The sequence below is a fragment of the Carcharhinus amblyrhynchos genome, chromosome 3, assembly GCF_965287045.1.
Source record: "Carcharhinus amblyrhynchos chromosome 3, sCarAmb.v2.hapA, whole genome shotgun sequence".
In the NCBI taxonomy this organism is placed as follows: Eukaryota; Metazoa; Chordata; class Chondrichthyes; order Carcharhiniformes; family Carcharhinidae; genus Carcharhinus; species Carcharhinus amblyrhynchos.
Genome location: NC_137326.1, coordinates 17847329 through 17869713, shown reverse-complemented (window position 1 = coordinate 17869713; position 22385 = coordinate 17847329). Strand labels below are relative to the sequence as shown.

The following is a 22385-nucleotide window of genomic DNA, read 5'->3' as shown; positions in this document are numbered from 1 at the left end:
GGATGTGGATGCATTTTGAACACTGTATAATTCTAATATTTTACCTCATTCTAAATCAAGACAGTCTCCAAAAGCATCACTGCGGCGCCTGGTGTTGGCAATGCCTGGAATTTCACTGCCCACACTGTGAAGTTGGCCACAAAAGGCTAACAGTGCCAACCATTAAGTCAATGCCCAGAGAGATAATGGTTCATTACAAGAGAGAAGCCAGACACATTCTGCAAAGAACACTGAATCCAACAGCCAAAGTCGGAACAAGAAACAATCAAAACTTTCACGATCAAGTCAAGTCAAAAAAATAAACTGACAGCCCTGGGCGAATATTTGATGACCAAAAGATTGGGGATGTTTTTAACCGACAGACTACTTCCTGTGAGAGACAATGGAAGGGAAGAAAGCGCTAACGTTTGCAAACATTAAATTTTTTTTTTGACTAAGAAGTTTCATTAAGCCGGGAGTTATTTACGGGAGACCTCTCCAAAAGTAAAAAAAATGTGCAAACGCTGTTGTTTCCTGTTCTGTGGAAGTGAAAATGGAATGCATTGCAGGGGTGAATGAACATTAAGGGCTTTGACACAACCTTCTGGGATTTCTTGCTCAGGGAGAGTTTGTTATCTGGGTGTTTTTCTCTATGTGTGTGTGTGGGTGGGTGGAAGCGCCCTCTCCATAGCTGTGTAAAACATTAAGGGACAGTTAAGGAGCTGGTACGTGAAGCGTTACTGTGAGTGTGTGAGTGAGTGGTGTTGCTCTGGGCTGCACAATGCACAGTTACAGGGCAAGAAATCAGCATTGAACAACATCGGTAGACGGGGTGGGGGGGGGGGGTGACAACTGAACAGAGCGGAAACATCCCAGGGCACCCAGGCAAGCCCTCCCCCACTCCCCCCCAAATATTATTATTTGTAATGTCAGTGCAGAAACAGACGGATTTCCGAACTTCTGTCCCGCTCTGATACGGCCGGAGGAAATCCCCAATGTTCCTGTTTTCTGGGATACTTTTGAACGCGAATTCCTGCTCCATATAGATATACATTAATGTATCAAAGTGAAGTTAATTCTTCCCCAAGCATAAATTCTTATCCCTTGTTGATTTTGTTTCAATCAGCGACTCCTAGTGCAGGGCTTTCATTTCCATCTTTGTGTCCACTTGTATTTAGGAGCTGGTGGAGGCGTACAGCAGATGAGAGTTCCCCCCCTCCACCCCCCCCTTCCCCAATCCAGTTGTTGTTTAAATCCGGCTAGTGCGTTTGGAGTTCTGGATTCCGCTCGGTGCTACTGCACATCTGCGACCTACATGACCGGCGAGCGAGCAAAGAGACGCAGAGCAGAGCAACAACAATAAATCCAAAAGTCTCAGCTGACGGAGGCTGGAGTCATGGAAAGTGTCAGTCCCTGGCGTTTAGCAGCACTGGGGCTATTGCTGTTGGTCACTCAATGTCCTCGCTCTGTAACAGCGCAGAGAGGCAAGGTAAGGACCCTGGGCAGAGTGATACATATATGCATCTTCCTTATAACGCTGCTTCGGGATAGTTTTTTTTTATTGTGTGGGAGGATACAGTCCACTTGTGTCCTTTCCATGTCCACCGCCCTCCCCTACACCTTCCCCACCCAACCCCTCAGTGGCAGTTTTCCCTCCTTGGAGGAGATGGGTTACATCACTTTTCTTCATCAGTTCTCCTCCACAAGGAAGGGGGATAGACTGGATTGGGCTTTGTGGTTGGGAGATATCAGATGGTCCTGGTGTGGCTGGAGGGCAGGAAGCATTTACTGTTGGGCTGCTTTGTTCTGAATCTTTGTGACTGAGGCAACAAATTGTACTCCTGAGGTGAAATATGAGTTGGCATACATTTATTTTGCTTCTTGCATCAACATGTGCATTTTAGCAAGTTGCTTTATTTTGCATTCATGTTAAATAGAATTGGCTTTTAGCCAGGTTTAAAGTCAAAAGGGGAGGGTGGTAGGAACTGGGTGGGGTGGGTTATAGTGCAATGGTCGTGGGTGGAAGAAATGCTTCAATTGTGATATTTAAAAAGATGGTAAAGCAAAATTTTAGCAACTAATGTCCTGTAACAGATGATATTAAAAGCTCATACCTACAATCTGGACTTTTCAAGGGATCAATTCTATCTGTGCATTATTTTTAGCATTAGGTTAATGGAGGGCTCTATATTCTCTAAATTGTTACATTGCTCCTTAGTGTCAGGGGAATAGTACGGTAAATATATGCGATTACGGGAATTGGGCTTGGGTGGGATTGTGGTCAGTGCAGGCTCCATGAGCCAAATGGCATCCTTCTGTACTGTGGGGATTCTATAATTCTATGATTCCTGCCAATGCAATGCTAGTACATTGCTTAAATCATGCATATAGGGGATGATGAAAATGAGTTCTGCATTATGCCAAACACGGCACAAGGTGGAAATGGAACCCACAAATATCTAGTTCGCATTTAAGAAGTTTCTGACAGCCTATTCAAAATATAGGTTAGTCATTCTAAAATGGTTGGGTTATAACCCTTACAATAATAAACAACATTTTACATTCATCCAACTCTCCTATCCCCAACCACCCACCCACATTTCTATTGGTTTTCCCTTCTGATGCAGTCTTACTATCAGCCACTTTCGTTTCTAAATGTTAATAGACATCACCTGTACTCCACTTGATTCACTTTTTAAATGATTAAATAAATCAGATGATTTTTAATTTAATTTTTAAAAATCATAAGGTCAGGTGAATATTAACATATGTCAATGTGATTTTCATGGTGCTTTTTAAGTGATACTCTCCACCATTGATGTTATATAAGAGTGCGATCCAATGTTTTGGTTGACTGAAGATAATGGACAAGGCCTTCTCTTAGATGGCCCAATCAACCAGTAAATGTTAAAGAGGTTGATTGGGCCATCTTTCAATACTTAGTGAATTGGCCAAATATGGATAATTTTAGATGTTTTAGTTCTGTTTGAAAATATTTTTGCTGGTTGAGCTAAATTCACATTTGGTCATTTCAGGACAACACACAAATGCACAAGTACATAAGAACATAAGAAATAGGAGCAGGAGTAGGCCATCTAGCCCTTCGAGCCTGCCCCGCCATTCAATAAGATCATGGCTGATCTGTCGCTGCTCAGTTCCACTTTCCCACTTTCTCCCCATAACCCTTAATCCCCTCTCTTATCAAAAACCCATCAACGCGCTTCTTAAAAATATTTAGCGAGGCAGCCTCCACCACTTCAACGGGCAGAGAATTCCAGAGATTCACCACCCTTTGAGTGAAGAAGTTCCTCCTCAACTCCGTTCTAAACCGCCCCCCTTTTATCTTGAGGCTGTGCCCCCTAGTCCTACTGTCTTTTTTGAGCGGGAAGAGTCTCTCCACCTCTATCCTATCCATCCCATTCATCATCTTATAAGTCTCAATGAGATCTCCCCTCATTCTTCTAAACTCTAACGAGTACAAGCCCAGTTTATTCAGCCTCTCCTCATAGCTCAACCCCCTCAACTCCGGTATCAGCCTAGTAAACCTCCTCTGCACTCCCTCCAAGGCCAAAATATCTTTGCGCAGGTGCGGCGCCCAAAACTGCACACAGTACTCCAGCTGCGGCCTCACCAATGCCCTATACAGCTGCAGCAAGACCTCCCTACTTTTATATTCAATCCCCCTCGGTATGAAGGCCAGCATCCCATTCGCCTTCCTGACCACCTGCTGCACCTGCAAGCTGGGTTTTTGTGACTCATGCACAAGGACCCCGAGGTCCCTCTGCACCGTCGCCTGCTGCAGTTTTTCGCCGCGTAAGTAATAGTCCTTCCTACCATTATTCCTACCAAAGTGGACCACCTCACACTTGCCAACATTAAATTCCATTTGCCATTTCCTGGCCCATTCGCCCAGCCTATCTAGATCCTTCTGCAGACTCTCCACACCCTCCGCACAATTTGCTGCTCCCCCTATCTTGGTGTCATCAGCAAATTTCGACACCCTACACTCGGTTCCCTCCTCCAGATCATCTATATAAATGGTAAAAAGCTGAGGCCCCAGCACCGACCCCTGGGGCACTCCACTAGTCACCATCCGCCAATCCGAATAGCACCCGTTGACCCCCACTCTCTGCCTCCTATTTGACAACCAATCCTCTATCCACGCTAACACCCTACCCCCAACTCCATGTCCCTTGACCTTCTGCAATAACCTCTTGTGAGGTACTTTGTCAAACGCCTTCTGAAAATCTAGAAAGACCACATCCACCGGCTCTCCTCTATCCACCGCCCTAGACACATCCTCATAGAACTCCAGTAAATTTGTCAGACACGACTTCCCTTTAATGAAACCGTGCTGCGTCTGCTCTATCAAGCAATTCCCTTCAAGATGTCTCGCAATTTCCTCCTTAATGACAGATTCTAACATTTTACCCACCACAGACGTTAAACTAACCGGCCTATAATTCCCCGCCTTTTGCCTGGCACCCTTCTTAAACAACGGCGTAACATTAGCCGTTTTCCAATCATCCGGCACTTCCCCGGAATCCAGCGACGTCTGGAAAATAACCACCAAGGCATCCACTATCACCTCCGCCATTTCTTTCAGAACCCTCGGATGCATTCCATCCGGTCCTGGGGACTTGTCCACAATCAGCCCCTCCAGTCTGTCGAGCACCGCCTCTCTAGTAACAGTAAAGTGCTGGCGAATCGAGTAAAGAGGACTGTAGACAGGGCCTTAAACTAATTGGGGGGGGGAGGGTGCGAGGGTAGGTGATGTTACGAGGTCTAAAGTTAAGGAGAGGGTACAGGTAAGGGAAGAGGCCGAGGATGTCCCAATAATAGAGGGAGTGGGGGACGTGAGTATGGTTGGTGGCGTTACGGCAAATAGGGTCCAGGTGAAGGCTGGGATGAAAGCGCTTTATCTGAATGCACGAAGCATTCGGAATAAAGTGGATGAGCTGGTGGCGCAGATCGACACAAATGGATACGATCTGGTGGCCATTACAGAGACGTGGCTGCAGGGTGACAGGGACTGGGAGCTGAATGTACAGGGCTATCAAGTGTTTAGGAAGGATAGGCAGGAGGGAAAAGGGGGGGGCGTAGCTCTGCTGATTAAGGATAGCATCACGGTGGTAGCAAGGGATGATATTGGAGCCAAGGAGCAGAGGGTGGAATCGTTGTGGGTGGAGATTAGGAACAGCAAAGGGAGGAAGACGCTGGTGGGTGTCGTCTATAGGCCCCCGAATAATGATCTGGAGGTGGGGCGGGCTGTTAACGCGCAAATAAGTGCGGCGTGCAGGAATGGGACGGCCGTAGTTATGGGGGATTTCAATCTGCATATTGATTGGTCGACCCATGTTGGATGCGGGGGGCTCGAGGAAGAGTTCTTGAAATGCTGCCGGGATAGTTTCCTCGAACAGTGTGTGTTGGAGCCGACGAGGGAGCGAGCTATCTTGGATCTGGTGCTATGTAATGAGGCGGGTAGAATTAGGGACCTTGTGGTGAAGGATCCTCTTGGGGAGAGTGATCATTGTATGGTGGAGTTTCTGGTGCAGATGGAGGAGGAGAAAGTGGGTTCCCGGACACGCGTCCTCTGTTTGAATAGAGGGGAGTATGGTAGGATGAGAGAAGAATTGGCGAATGTGGACTGGGGGAGCGCGTTGGAGGGAGGGTCTGCTGAGGAGCAGTGGAGGATCTTTAAGGAGATCTTTCTTGGTGCTCAGCGGAAATTTATTCCGATGGTCAAAAAGGATAGTAGGAAGAGAGGTAATAAGCCGTGGATAACGAAGGAGGTGAAGGAAAGTGTTAAATTAAAAGAGGAGGAATTTAGAGTAGCTAAGAGTAGTGGGCGAGATGAGGATTGGGAGAGGTTTAAATGTCAACAAAGATTGACAAAGAAGTTGATAAAGAAGGGTAGGAGAAACTATGAAGCTGGGCTAGCGCTTAATATAAAAAAGGATAGCAAGAGTTTTTATAAATATATAAAAAGGAAGAGGCTGGCTGGGGTGAATGTTGGTCCTTTAGAGGATGAGAAAGGGGACCTAGTGGTAGGGGATGAGGATATGGCTAAGGTATTGAATAACTTCTTTGTTTCTGTCTTCACGGAGGAGGGCGTGAATAATTTGCCGGGTGTTAGCGACGGAAAGGTGGTAGGACTGGAGGGTCTTAATGACAAATCCAATTAGGGTGGCACAGTGGTTAACACTCAGGGATCTGGATTCAATTCCCAGCTTGGGTCACTGTCTGTGAGGAGTTTGCACATTCTCCCCATGTCTGCATGGGTTTCTTCCAGGCACTCCAGTTTTCTCCCACAGTCTGAAAGATGTGCTGTTAAGTGCGTTGGCCATGCTAAGTTCTCCCTCAGTGTATCTGATCATGTGCCAGAGTGTGGCGGCTAGGGGATTTTTGCAGTAACTTCATGCAGTAGCAATGTAAGCTTTTTTGTGACCCTAATAAAATGGACTTAAACTTGGACCATATTGAGTTTACAAGTGCTTACTTAATACATGAAATACAATGAATTTAGTTAATAAATTAACATTGGTACAATTCCTAGAATTGTAGTTGAGAGTGTGATTTTAACTGGCGCCAGAGTCATCTCTGGTTCAGACTTTGATGTATTCCTCTTCTACACAACACACCCAATTTTCATCTCCATGGATTTGAATGGAGATGAAAATCAAGTGGATTCTATAACAGGCAGGCAATTCAGTCTGCTACTTCACAGCCCAAGATGTCAAGCTGAAAATTGACCCTAATCTGTCTGATGTAAACATTTTATCCATTTTCTCCTCCTGTTTATAAACAATCGTAGAACCATCAAAGATGCGACGAGCAGATAAAGCTGACGACAACCACAGCCTGTACCTCCTGCGTGATAAGCCAAAATCTCTTGTGTCCCCGAGGCTTCCAAAGGAGCAATCAGCAAAATATCAGAGACTGCAGGTAGTTCTCATGAAAATCTAAACTACAAGTCTTACTAAACCATTTAGCTCGAAATGCCTGTAGAGGATATACTGCAGAAAGATATCCCATGATTATAGCATGCTGTTATATTGATTGGTACAGTGTGATTAGTGTGCATAATAGCTTAATTTAGCAAGGCTGTGCTGGTGATACAGAAACAGATTTGTGGTGTGCCTAGGTTAAGAAGTAGGATGTGTGAGGTTTGCAAATTGCATTTTGGGATGGGTAATCTTGGGGCCAAAAGGAAGCTGAGCTGATGAAAAACATGTGGATAATTTTTAATGTTTTTTATTTAAATCAAATCCCTTGTAAAACTTTTCATTTTTAAGTGCTGTATCATTTTGGGTCTTGCCACAGAAAACTGGTGCCTCAGTATTCTTGGGACCCAGTATGCTTTTTAAAGGAAGATTAAAGGGGTGGCACAGTGGCACTGCTGCCTCACAGTGACGGGGTTCAAATTCCCGGCTTGGGTCACTGTCTGTGCGGAATCTGCCCGTTCTCCCCGTGTCTGCATCAGTATCCTCTGGGTGCCCCAGTTTCTGCCCATAGTATAAAGATGTGCTGGCTATGTGCATTGGTCATGCTAAATTCTCCCTCAGTGTACCCAAACAGGTGCCAGAGTGTGGTGACTAGGGGATTTTCACAGTAACTTCATTACAGTGTGAATGCAAGCATAAAATATCACAAAGTACTTCGCGGAAGAATTATAAAATAAACTAGGTCAGATGACCAAAAGCTAGGCCAACGGGGTAGGTCTCAAGAAGTGACTGAAAGGAGGTAAGTGAAGCAGTGAGTCAGAGAGGTGTAAAGAAGGAACTCTAGGTGACTGAAGACATGGCCACCAATGGTGGAGTAAATAAAACCAGAGATACTGGAGAAAGGACTGTGGGGTGGAGGAGACAACAGAAATGGGGAGGGATGAGGCCATGGAAGGATTTGAAAATAAGGATGTGAATTTTACAATCAAGCTACTGTTTGTCTGAGAGCCAATGTAGGCCAATGAGCACAGGGATGATAGAGGAATGGGACTTGGAACAAGTTAAGCTACAGGTAGCAGAGGCTAAAATTAATTCTCTTGATATTAGCAAACCTCTTCCTCCCTTGAAGATGAACATGAAAAACCTGGGTAAAGGCAGTGACTTGGTGGTGTACCTCATTTTACTCGGTGAATGACCTCCAATCATAACATGTTCAAGCTTCTTTCGTGCACTACCTGCATATTAAGTATAATTGTTTATAACTGCACTTCACCAAACATTGTTTTTATTTATTAATTTTATTTTATTTGGAAAAAATCATTGATGAGGTATAGTAATGAGGCAATCCCATAAATTATATAGACTGACAACACATCTAGAACTTGCCATGTTAGGAACTTGATCCATACCAACCAAGCCTGACAGGTATTAGTTAGGAGTAAAAATTCTTGCATTTTATGGTTTTATGTTATGTTTAATTTGTTGTAATTATTATTAATTCTTGCAAAAAATAGTTATTAATTATGTTTTCATAACTAACTACAAGACCCTACTAGTCAACAGCTGAATGGCACCACTGATAGCAGTATACTCCTGGGACCACACTACACATGTATCTGGCACAACTGCCTTTTGTTTAATACACAGCTGGTTTTCCAGTGAAGGTTTGATAATGACAATGTTGCAGTAGCCAACACTGTTAATGTGCAACATACAATGTAATATATGTCCCTCCTTCTCATACAGTGGGGTTGAATTTCTCAGATAACTGGGTACAGTGATATTGCTGATGCTTTATGAAGATTTCCTCTGACTGCTTTCTAAGAAAAATCCTAGATATGCCTGCTAGAAATACTGCCTGGAGGAAATCTCTGTGATCTTTTTTGCACGTCACCAGTCTTGGCAACTGGTACAATTCTTTCTCAATGTCTTTTCATGTGTATCATAATAAGATGCAGCGTCACAATTTAGCTTACTGGTGTAAAGTGCTTTCTATAAAATTTGTGAACAGAATTGGTATGTGACGATTCTTCAGTGTTGAACAGCATTCATAACACTTTGATAATGAAGCAGCCCATGGCAGTCTACAAAGGATTTGGCCAAAATCCAGCCCTGGGCTGATGGAATTCCCACTATTTGTCCATATAGATACATGCGCATTCAAGTATCTTTGTACCATTCATGATAAAAAGTGCTTGATCATCCCCTCTACATCTTTATTCAATGTCCATTCCTTTCAGTGTACTGTGTCTGCAGTATGTACAATGAACAAAATGCACTCAGGAACTCAACTCACCATGTCTACTTCAACAACATCTTCCAACCCTGCCATTTCAACTATAGAGAAGCACAAAAACTGTGAAATCATGCGAACAACATCACCTTCAGGTTCCCTTCTAAGTCACATATCACCCTGATTCAAACTTATATTGCCATTCCTCCAGCATTAATGGGTGAAAATCCTGAAAATTCTATTTATGGTCATGGCAGCATAAGCACAGGGACTTCATGAATTCAAAGGGCAGGCTCCCCAACATCTTCTCACAGAAACTAGGAAGAACAACATGTGTAGCTCTAAACACTCTAAGCATGCTAACCTGTGTGAAAAATTGAGGACAGGACACCAAGTTCAATTCTATAGAGAAGAGGAAAATGGGGAAGGATATCAGAGCAGATCATTTTCAGGTCCTAACAGCAGAAGATAAGGTTACATTAGTAGAATCTTGATTGAGATTGTTGATAATTAAATGTAGGGGGGATTTCTATTTGCATATCAAAGAGTGAAGTGATGCTCCTTATGAAAAATATTCTTCACAAACTTTTCAATATTTTAATTATTGCATTAAAACTGTAAAGACATCAATTGAAATCAAATTTATTTCAGATCTTTTTTTTCCATCGCAGTTTTCAATTTATGAAGGCATATTGAGAAGGTATTCCTGTTCAGCAAAATAAGGTTAAACATATTTAATATTCTCACTGCTGTATTTTAATAATTTTATGTTTTATTATATATTTAAATTTAAAGTTTTACTGTGGACCTGGGTGGAGAACAGCTGATTAGACAAGTTGGTTGCAGACTTAAATGTATGAAAATGGCCATATTATCCAAATGTTGTAAAGGGTTCTGGAGCCAGGACTGTCTAGGTGAGTAATGAGGATCTTGCAAGAGATAAAAACTAACCTTTGATAGAAACTAATCTATATAGTGCTTTCTGTAATGTAGTAAATTATGTATTTTTTTTATTTGCATGAACCACAATTAAATTTCATCCAGTGTGGAGAATTGTTCCTTATTTCACTTGGAAATGTGTACTGTTAAAGATTGTATTGTGACAATATTTGAGTGTTATATTTGTAGTGGATATGAATACAAAGGTGAAATATTCCATTTCTTTTCTGAGAATTATTTCCTGAATCATATCATACAATGAATTTGAATTTAGAAATGAGTCAAAGGCTAATTGTGTTTAACTAGTTTCGTAATAGAGCTACAATTCTGGATCCAATAGATTTTAGTATTCTAGCGAACTAGAAGTCTGGACTAATGATTCTGACATATGGGTTCAAATGCCACCACAGCAGTTCAGCTAATTTCAGATAATTAATTAAATTCTGTAAATTAAGTAAGTCTGGAATAAGAAACTAATGTCAGTAATGTTGACTGTGGAAACTACTGATTGCTGTCTGGTGCCCACATCTCTTGATTGAATAAAAAAAAAATCACATCCTTTGTTGAACTTTACCAGCAACAGTAGAGATAATTCCTAAGGTAGTTTGGGTGGCACTAGCTGTGAATGATCCATCTTGCATTGCTTGATAGAATAAATGGGTATGGCTGGGTTGGCATCTCTATCTGAACAGCCTTTAAGGTAGGCTAACCAGGTAGTTATGTTGTATAGTCATTGCCATCCGATTGCCATTCCTATATAACTAGATGCAAGTGATATTTTAAGTACCTTACGCTATAAGGCTTACAGAACAATCAAAACTCCAAGCAGTTAAGTATTGCAACAGTGCCAGCTTAAAGGTGTAATTGCTGCACCCACATTTAATGGCACTGTTTTCATTGGCCAAAGTTTAGACCGCGCAGTTAAATTTTAGTAATCTGTGGATGAATTGCATTTTGCTACATGACTCCAGTAGTGGTATGGAAACAAACAAGAGGAGCTAGTCCCCTTGATCAAAAAGCGTAGCTTATTTTCTTTTATAAAACATTGCCTAAGCCCACACAATAATAGTGGTATTAAGGTTTGACAGCTTTTACTGGGTCATCAGTTTACAGATTTACTGGGACTCACATTTTTACTTTTTTCATAATAGGCAAAGCTTTGCTTGTTGGTGTCAACAATGGCAAATGTTTTAAATGTAAACAGTTGGAATTGGATGACCATGAAACCATTGTAAAATCCTATCTGGTTCGTTAATGTCCTTCAGGGAAGGAAATCTGCTACATGACTCAATGTGATTGACTCTTGAATTATCAAACAGGCCACTCTGTTCAAGGTTAGTTACGGATGGGCAACAAATGCTGGCCACATCTCATGAATGATTTTTTTAAAAAAAGTACCAGCATTTATTGCCAATCCCTAATAACACTTCCTGAAGTTGCCACTTAAAGGCCTTAATCAAGGATAGGCTTCCCATCCCAGGCACTGCCCACCCCACAGTAAAATTGCTTTTGTGTCAGGTGAGCAGGATCTTGGAGGCAATACCATCCATGCAATTTTACCCTTGGAGTAGTGGGGCGGGGGATTGTGTGAGTGGGGGGGAGTGGTGGGGGAAGGTATACGGAGAGCCCAGAGGAGTCAAGATGTGAGTTACTTGCCACAACATTCTCAATCCAGAACTTCTCCCTTCATCCTGGAATACAGTGGAGATCTGTTTGCCAGTGCTCTCAGCTGTTTCTGACCTGCCATGTGAGGGGAGAAAGTCTCTTTCTGGTCTTTACAAGGCAAATGTTAACTGGTATATGGAGGCAAAGGGTTGAGTGTCTTCTTGCTTGGATTACTGATGGGTAGAATGACAATGAAGGAGGCAGGAACAATAACAAATGATATCGCTGAATAAAATGGCTTGCTCAGCAATAATCTTAATCCAGACATCTTATTATTTTTCACTCATCATTTCTATATTAATTGTATGTAACATTATTTACTCTGTCACATGCAGAAGGATGTTATACAATCTTTCATTTTGGAAAGAGGCCATTTGGGCCACCATGTCTGTGCCAAGTCTTTGAAAGAGCTTTCTAATTGGTCCTATTGGCTAGCTCATTCCCCATATCCCACAACTTCTATTCTATGTGATGTTTATGGAAAGCTGTGATTAAGTTCACTGCATTGACAGTATAAGGTTCAGATTGTATCAGCATATTGAATCCTTGCTGGCTGTAATTATGAGAAGTGAATAACACTCTCAATTATGACATCCTTGTCATGTTAAAATGCTTCAAACAGTAATTTACTTTTGAATACAGCTTATTATGTTGACAAATATTATTATTTGGAAAATTATTGTGATTTTTCATTATACATTGTTACATGCAAAACTCAAAGCAATGTTGTAATTCATTGTATAAACCTTTTGGTCTAACCTAGAATGCCCTGGTGGAGCAACAAACCCCTGCAATGGACATGGCACATGTTTAGATGGAGTATCAGGGAATGGAAGCTGTATTTGTGAGGTCGGTCTACATTTCTTAAAAGCATATTAATTTAATTGCCTGCTGTGGCTTACATCCCTTTCAACATAATGCACTGGGTGGACATTTCCAATTTTTCAAAAGAGGATGGGAAAAAAGAGCAGCTGGCAACTTTCTCCGCTGTATTGTTCGGCTGATAGCCGAAAAAAACTGAAGGGACCTAGAGGGCAGTGCCGGGGCATGACTTTATCCCCTCTCACCCCCTGAGCAATGCATTCATTTGAACTCCTCTGGCCGGTCCTGCTCTCCACGTCTGTGCGCTGGGAGATGTCATGTAATTCACGTTGGTGACAATGTAACAGGGTTGAGGTTGGGAATTATCAGGTGTAGAGGTCTGGTAATGAGGTGTAAATTTATTGTAATGGACTTCCTGACGTTTAATGTCAGGATTCTTGTTATGTCATTGGCAGGGGCAAGGACAATCGCAACAGGAAATCCCGTCAGTGAAAATCACATTTTGAGCCTCTCATGATACTTTACGCTCCTGTCACCAATCATGCCCATTATGAACAGGAGTGCAAAATCCTGGCAATAAATTTCTTATGGTCTGGCAAACATCAACGTTTTCTCTGTGCGGGCATTTTGTGAAGGTAGAGTTCCAGACCAGAACACCACAGTATGTTGGGACACCAGATTAGACCCCAGCAGTTTTTCTATTTGGCATAAATATGAGGAAAGGATTCCTCCTTCCAGGAATCATTGTACTGACAAATTAGGGAGCTGTTATCAAAACATGCTTTATTCATAACACAGTTTAAATATAAGTCTAACAAAGGAAATAGCTTAACCATTAACCATGAACAATATAAAAAGAATGAAAAGAAATAAATTCAATTTGTAAGTGATCACTGTTTCAATTCCAAATAAGAAACATTCTTCTTACAGACTTCAATACCTCAAATATAGTTAATAATAATAAATGTACTTGCTCTAATGTGTATTGACAGCCTTGGAGTTTTCAGAGAGATAAAGAACTTTCAGAAGCTTGCAAAATTCCCCTGACTTCTACCAGAACAACCAAACTCCAACACCTTTTTGCAAAAAGTATTTATTTCTTTGCTAAAGATCCAAACTGCACATAAACCATATCATCACATGACCCTTTTCAATAACTCCAATCTGAAATCCTAGGGGAACTTAAGGAAACAAAAGTTCATTAACTATACTTTGCATCACCACTTGCAAAGTTGAAATAATTATCCTACTCTCCCAGCATCAGTGCTATATTCCTGCCAGACATATCGACTGTCTGTAAAATAAGGCTGAATTTTAAATATTCTCATGAAACATTAAAAAAAACCCTTTGCACAATTATGGGGAGACAATGGCCTGTTGGTATTATTGCTAGACTATTAACCCAGAAACTCAGCTAATGTTCTGGGGACCCCAGTTTGAATCCCTCCATGGCAGATGGTAGAATTTGAATTCAATAAAAAAATCTGGAATAAGAATCTACTGATGACTTTGAAACCATTGTCAATTGTCAGAAAAACCCGTTTGGTTCACTAATGCTGTTTAGGGAAGGAAATTCATCCTTACTTGGCCTGGCCTACATGTGACTCCAGACCCACAGCAATGTGGTTGACTCTCAACTGCCCTCCAAAGGCAACTAAGGATAAGCAGTAACTGCTGGCCAGCCAGTGACACCCATGTCCCACAAATGAATAAAAAAAAGTTACTTCACTGTAGATGTAGATAATTTAATTCCAAGTGGCTGTAATCAATATCTTATTATTTTATACTACAGCTTATTTTAAGCTAATACATTTTCAGCTACCTCAGTGTTGGAACATTTATGCATAATTCAGTTGCAGTCTTTCTTTTGTGCTGTAATGCTTGAGATTAATTTGTACATGTTATCTCTGCATTTCTTGGAATGACATTCTGTGACAATATTTGTTCCTTTAGTAAATGTATTTTGAGTCATATTTCTGGTGAAGGGTGTGTTTACAAGGCAGCTCTGTTAAACAATGCTAAATTGTTTATAACTGGCACTCACATGCCGCGCATGCAGAAGGGTAATTGCTCATAATTATTGGAGTGTTTGTTTCAATCTGTCCTAATGCATTTTTGTTACTGTTAGAGATATTCCCTAGGGTTTCAGAGTAGGACTTGATTAAATTGATTTACATGTGTGTTATGTGGGTGGGTGGAGGCGGGCCTGCAGGGAGAAAAACTGAACAGTTGCAGTTTGACTTTAGAGAGAACAGTAGCTCTTTCTCTGTCTCTCTCTTTCTGGAAATTGAAGTCTGGGGAGCTACTCGAGGTCTGCAAAAGGCAAAAAGTGTTTCCTCCCTCTCCCTGTCATTGGAGTTCTGCTGTGTGAAGCCAGGTTTTTCTCTAGAGGCTACTATCTGGGAGTCAGAAGATGAGATTCTCTCTATATCTATGTCTAGAGGGATTTAAAGGCTGGAGGACTGAGAATTTATGTAAGCCTGTGTGTCTTGCTAACTGATTCTGAAGAGGGGGTTACATTTATGGGGATATTGCTTAAATTTGAACTCAAAGAAATAGCCAGCAGTTGAGAATTACATCTTGTCATGTTTAAGTATTTCTATTGGTAAAACAATGTTAATTCATTTTGGTTTTTTTTGGGTTGTTAAAAAAAATTGCTTTAATAAAAGCTTCCTAGTAGGTCAACAGAATCCCACCTGGGGGCAAAACACCTTATGTTTAAACTAATGCCGAAATCAAGAAAAGTTGGGATTTAGGCTAACTTCATAATATACCTTAGAGTTTCTTATCTAGTTTCTAACAATTATGAGCACATTAGTGGACTATTCACATGCTTTAGAATATGACATGTCTGTTCAAGTGTAACATGATGTTAAATGAAACTCCAGAAAACAGTATTTCTGCAGATTCATAGGTTCCATTCTTCAAAGTTTTGAAACTGTCATTTTCTTTTACTACAGCCAAAATACAAAGGAAATGCCTGTGAGGAATGTGGAGATGAGGAAGCATATGGCCCTGACTGTGTTGTGGGTATGAAGATACTTTTCTTAACTTAGAATAATTGTTTGACGTTCACTCAATGAGAATTCAATGTTAGCTCAAAATAGTCAACATGTTTTACATCTTGCACAATCTCCTTTTCAATACCAAAAACCAATTTCACCCATATTGATTTTGTTTGTGGCTTTTATTTGCAATGAAACCTATATAAGTAAACAGATCAAATAAGTATTTGATCAAATATTTGGAATTTTAACCCAATATTGGATAAATTAAGAAGAAATTAAAAAGTAAATGTTCGATATCTTTACTTAGATAAAATCATTCAATTTTGATTTCTTTGACTCTTTTGAAGTTGAACTTTGTTCACCCAGCTGGGTTTGCGGCCTTTAGGCACTTCAGCCAAAGGTTATTTTCACCCACCTTTTGTCAAAGGAGGCATTTTTTTCTCAGGGTGATTTCTTCTTGTATACTTCTTACTTTAACTTTGTTTGCTTTAGCCGCTTGCCTAGCTAGGCAGTGGGAGAGTGGTATAGTAGTATTGTCACTGGACTAGCAATCCCGAGAACCAAGGTAATGCTCTGGGGGCTGGGGTTCGAATCCCAACAGATGGTGAGATTTGAGAGCTGTAAAAATCTGGCATGTCTGATTGTAACTATGAAACAATTGTTGATTGTTAGAAATCTCATCTGGCTCACTAATGTTTTTAGGGAAAGAAATCTGCCATCCGTACCAGATCCACATAATATGGTTAACTCTTAACCATCCTCTGAAATGGACTAGGAAGCCACTCAGTTTAAGGGCAATTAGGGATGGGCAATAAATGCTGGCCCAGTAATAATGCCCACATCCCATGAAATATTAAAAGAAATCATATTTTCAACCAGAATGGCATTTTGGGTGACACAATGTGTGTGTGTGTGTGTGTGTGTGTGTGTGTGTGTACATGTGTGCACATGTCTATGTGTGTTTGTGTGCTCCTGTGTGTGTATATGTGTGTGTGTCTGTCTGTGTGTGTGTCTTTCCATGTGTGCATCTGTGTTTCTGCATGTGTGTCTGCATGAGAGCAGTTGCTGTGCAATATTCTAAGTTTCAGCTTACAAAGATTTCAGTCCTGTTGAAACCAAAATTGAACCACGCCAAAGAAAAATGAATTTGTTGCCAGAGAGACACCATACTTAGAGAATTGGCCTAAAATTCTTCTTGCATCACTTATGATTCAGAAAGATGTTCAAATGTGTTTTTGTGACCTTAGAGACCAGTTTAATTCCTACATTTGATTTATTGAGCAACACAGGAAACATTCAAACTGACTTAGACAGCATAATATGTGCTGAAGGAAAAGTTGATGATCACCAAACACAGGAAATATCAAGGAGGGGCAACTTACAGTAACAAAACTCTGCAAAATGACATAGGAGATGTGTCTCTGAGTACTGAGGATGTTTGCAGATTGAAGCATAGCTGCATAATCCCTTTTTCATGATCACTGTGCAGAATAGAAACATCCAGATATTGTGCATTTACTGTAATATTCAGATAAGGTAAAAGTCTTCCCTAACAGACTGAATTAGTCAGTGTCAAAATCACTCATTGCCCATTGCACACTTCCTGCATGCAGCAACAAGGACCATTGGCTTTGGCTCATTTTGCAACTCACTTTTCTTACTTTTGGCAGAAAACAAACACACATAGACATGTGCACACTGCATTGTCAGATCTAGCTCCAATCATTATTGAGTCATACAGCGACTGTGTGACCATACACCCACAATATTCAAGTCTATAACCATCCTAACACGGCTACATACCCCAACAGTGACCTGCCATCAGAGTTGTTTTTCCCAGTTAGGGAATACTTCAACTCAGCGTTAGGTCAGGGAGTACGGCAAGCAACTTATATTGACTGAGCAATAGAAAATGAAATTGTAGATCTGATATCACATATTCATTACAAGAGTGATATAATGGGCCATAACTTCTAATTAGTGCTGGAAAACGATGGCCCACTGGAATTACAAGACTATAATACATACTTGCCTGCTCATGAAATGTTGACTAGGATAGATCATAGTGCAGAAGAGGTCCTTTAGCCCATCGAGTCTGCACGAACACATTAGAAACATCTGAACTCAACACCTAATCTCATCTGCCAGCACTTGGCCCATAGCCCTTAATGTTATGATGTGCCAAGTGCTCATCCAGGTACTTTTTAAAGGATATAAGATAACCCACCCTGACCATTCTCCCAGGCAGTGCATTCCACACGTCATCACCCTCTGGGTAAAATGTTTTTCATCAAATCCCCCCTATAAACCTCCTGCCCCTCACCTTGAATCTATGTCCCCTTGTGACTGACCCATCAAAGAAGGGGAACAGCTGCTTCTTATCCACCCTGTCCATGTCCCGCATAATCTGTACATCTTGATCAGGCCACCCCTCAGTCTTCTCTGCTCCAATGAAAACACCCAAGCCTACCCAACCTCTCTTCATAATTTAAATGTTCCATCGCAGGCAGCACCCTGGTGAACCTCCTCTGCACCCCCTCCAGTGCAATCACATCCTTCCTATAACGTGGCAACCAGAACTGCACACAGTACACACCAAAGTCCTATTCAACTCCAACATGACTTCCCTGGGTTTGTAATCTATGCCTTGAGGGATAAAGGCAAGTGTCCCATACACCTTTTTTACCACCCTACTAACATGCCCTTCTCCCTTCAGAGATCTGTGGACAACACACCAAGGTCCCTTTGTTCCCCAGAACTTCCTAGTGTCCCACCATTCATTGAGTACTTCCTTGTCATATTACTCCTCCCAGAGTGTATCACTTCACACTTTTCGGGGTTAAATTCCATCTGCCACTTATCTGCCCATTTGACCATTCAACCTATATCTTCTTGTAGCCCAAGACACTCCGCCTCACTATTAACCACCCAGCTAATCTTGGTGTCATCCGCAAATTTACCAATCCTACTCCCCACATTGTCAACAATGTCATTTATATAAATGATGAATAAAAGGGGCCCCAACTCTGATCCCTGTGGTACCTCACTGTGCATTGGCTTTCCAATCACTAAAGCAGCCTTCCGTCATCACCCTCAGTCTTCTGCAACTGAACCAACTTTGATTCCAAATTTAGATCCAGTTTTGAATCCTGCATGGAAAATAATTCAGTTATTCCCATTTCCCCACTCTATCCCTGTGGCCCCGCCAGTTAATTCCCCTCGAATTCTCCATCCAATTTCCTTTTGAAATTATTGATAATCTCAACTTCCTGAGTGGGTTCCAGGTCATTCCCATTCATTGCATTAAAAAATGCTTCCTCAACTAATGGAAATAACTTTTCTTTGTCTACCTATTCTTAACCCGTAGTAATTTTGTATGCCCCTGTTAAATTTCTTCTCATTCCCCGTCATTTGGATAAGAACAATCCTTGCTTCTTCAACCTATCCTTATAAGTAAAACTGCTCAATCTTGGGAATTGTGCCGACAGTCATTTTATTGCGAGCCTGTATCTGTGTAGCCTCTTCAGTTTTTATGTTCATGCTGTCTGGACTCTTGCTGGACCTGGCAAAGCTATGTCCTGATGAATTGGTCCCACTTGTTCAATTGAAGCAACGCTCTAAGAACACCCGATGGGATTCTCATTCCCTCAGCTCTGTTAACTGCAGCCTGAGCTGCAGCAGTAATTACCCAGACTCCAGAACAGTGCATCTGGGCCAAAGCCTGGCCTTCAGCAAAAACGCAACAATGGGAAAAAAATATGCTGAATGCACAAGTAGAGAAATGCCAAAAACTAGCCTTTGAAACAGTCACTTGTAGCAACAACAGTGACCTTCCTTTCAGTGCATTCCACAGTGGGCTGCACCCATTTCCCTGTCATGTGTCCATTTTGTAAGGGCAAAACTGTGCCCAACCTCTTCAAAATGTTTAAATGTATTGTGGAAATGGGACTTGTGTAGCCCACAGCATTGCCTGTTTATTTCCCCCAGGAAAGGTGCATTGTAGAATTGGCTGTGGCAGAAAATCCTCCCCCCTGCCCACCAGAGTTAATACCAGAACACTGTGATGTGGCTAGTAGAAAGGTGGTTGCTTTGATGAGAGAACAAAGCAGACACTAAACGGGTGTTGTGCTAATAACACATATCTGTCACCGGGTCAGAAGATTAATTTTTCCCTTCGGAAAAAAAATACAGAAGTCTGAGGTCACATACCAACCCCAACTCAAGAACAGCTTCTTCCCTGCTGTTGTCAGGCTTCTGAATGGACTTATCTTGCATTAAGTTGAACTTTCTCTACATCTTAGTTATGACTGTAACACTATATTCTGAACTCTCTCATTTCCTTCTCTATAGACGGTATACTTTTCACTGAATCTTAGTACATGTGACAATAATAAATCAAATCAAAGATAGAGCCTGAGCCATTACTGGAAAGTCATTACCATCTTTGTCAAGTGCGACTTGGAATGCCAAATCATTCTTCAGAGGAGATATTCACTATCACAGTCAAATCAGAAATCCCAGAACATGCACGTCCCACCAGATTAGTATCTGGTTGGGGATGGGCAAAATGAAAGTGGGATCCTACTTTTCTATAATAACTGTAAATATAACACATGTTTTGGCTTGTATGTTTCTACATGTGAAGCCCACTCCCTGTGTTTATTACATGAATGCCGCATTGCTGTTTGTTTTCATTTAAGATGCTGCAATGTGGCACATAATTGCTTCTGACTTCATGACAACTTGGTTTATGATGTTTGAATCCACCATTGTGTGAAACACAAAAAGCAAAAGTGTTGTGGTAAATGTAATTAAGAAATTTAAGGCAGGCTATCCTGCCTGTAAAATACAATGAACAATGCTCTGTGTATGAATGTAACTGTTAAGAAAGTAGTGTTGTGCAGTAATTAAGTGATGATTTCCATTCATCAGAAGTAAAAACTAACTGCTGAAAACACTCAGCTAGTCAGGAAGTATCTGTAGAGGGAGGAAGATAATGCCAACATCTGGGAAGTTGGTGACCTTTCATCACAACTGGAAGACATTACAAATGAACAACTTTTGAGTAGATCCAGAGATGGGGAAAAGGAAAAGAAACCTTTCGTTTGGAGGAAATGAATGCTGTAAGAAGAAAAGTTGTTCAATGTGTTAATACATTTTGCCAGGTGGGAGAAAGTGATGGGGAATGGAGATTCAATCCTGTTCTGATCTCTGTGATTTTAGCCTCTTGCACTGTTCCAAAGAAGCTCAATAAAAGCTCAACAAAAAGCATCTCAGGGCCAATTTTAATCGAAGAGGTGAAGGGGGAGCCAAGGTGGATTCTTAAGCTATGATGTGGTTTATCACTCATTTTGTGCGAGTTGAAGCTAGTGCGGGTAATTGTGGCCCAGAAGATTGTTGAGGTGATGATTGATGAATTGAATTGCCAAAGAGGCTGCATGCCATTGTGTGAGGTAACACTTCATCTAATTACCCCACTTAACAGCGACCAGCTGAACTGGAATAAACAAGTCACTGGTGAGAATTTCAAGTACCACTTAAAGGAGAAATTCTTGCTGTAAGGGTTTCGAGAAGATCTTTGAAACATATTTGGAGATCTTTTGGGACGCACGGTTAAGACTTCATCAACACTCTACAATGTTTATCCCAGAAATGAGTTTAACCCAAAAAGAGTAAACTCTATGCTACTCTACCTTATGGATAATTTATAGGAGTCACTAGGAGAAAGGCAGTGCTTGATCACTGGTAGCTGGCTTAGGATTCCCTTTGGTATGCAAGAGGAACAGGAGGAGGATATAAGGCAGGTAGAATAGCATTAGCTGCTACAGGAGAGAGGGAGAGGCAGGTGCATTGGACTTCTTCCTTTTTGTGATATACCTCCATTTTGGTATTTTCTCCACCAGGACCTCCAGTAAGAACCTGTGCTCCATAAAATTTGTGTTGAATCGGTACTTGTGCACCAAACTGACCAATGTCCAACTTTGTGCCTCCTGGCAAGTTTGAATTATGATAATCAGCATTAGCACCAAAATTGCATGCTAATACAGACCTCCAAACAGATATGTGTTATTAGCACAACACCCATTTAATGTCTGTTTTGTTCTTTCATCAAAGCAACCACCTTTCTACTAGCCACATCACAGGCTTCTGGTATTAACTTTGGTGTTGGAGGGAGGATTTTCTGCCATTGTTTTTTGGCAGGTGGGAATGGAGATGAAGAATTGAGAATAAATCCCAAACCCAGCTTTCACACCAGTGGGATTTCCCTACTCGACTGTCTCCACCCCCTGCTCCAGCCATGAGTTGACATTTCGTCATAAAAATGGAAGATTCCATCCGTTGACTTTAGCAACTTCAGAAATTAACCACAATTCCCATTTCTATTCCCACAGTTGGAGTTGACAAATTAGGTTGAGCGGACCAGACCTATTGAAAATGCAGAAATGTGGGCTGGTGCTGGGGATGGGGGTCCTCAATCGATAAATGACCTGTAAGGATAGCCTGCACTCCTCGTATAACATCTGTAATGTCATCAGCTCTAATCAAAGGCCATTGACCTGATGTTTCTTACTCCACATTTACCATATAATCTACTGGGGTTGCACAGTGGTTAGCACTGCTGCCTCACAGTGCCAGGGACCTGGGTTCAAACCCAGCCTCGGGTGGCTGTGCGGAGTTTGCACGTTCTCCCCATGTCTGTGTGGGTTTCCTCTGTGCTCTGGCTTCCTCCCAAAGATGTGCAAGCTAGGTTGATTGGCTATGGTAAATTGTTCCTTAATGTCAGGGGGATTAGCA

The 22385-nt window shown here is 41.5% G+C and overlaps 1 protein-coding gene across 2 annotated transcripts in view; it reads left to right on the top strand.

Moving 5' to 3' along the window:
• Positions 1-1189: 1189 nt before the first annotated feature.
• stab1 (stabilin 1) overlaps positions 1190-22385 on the top strand; it is a 217287-nt gene continuing 196091 nt past the window's right edge. The window contains exons 1-5 of one of the 2 annotated variants that reach the window (XM_080181778.1): positions 1190-1468; positions 6794-6924; positions 9952-10070; positions 12524-12609; positions 15543-15612. In XM_080181778.1, coding sequence (XP_080037904.1) covers positions 1376-1468; positions 6794-6924; positions 9952-10070; positions 12524-12609; positions 15543-15612 — 499 coding nt within the window. In that variant the 5' untranslated portion in view covers positions 1190-1375. Of the gene's footprint in view, positions 1469-6793; positions 6925-9951; positions 10071-12523; positions 12610-15542; positions 15613-22385 lie in introns of those variants that run through there. The other variant, XM_080181779.1, reaches the window with a different exon arrangement.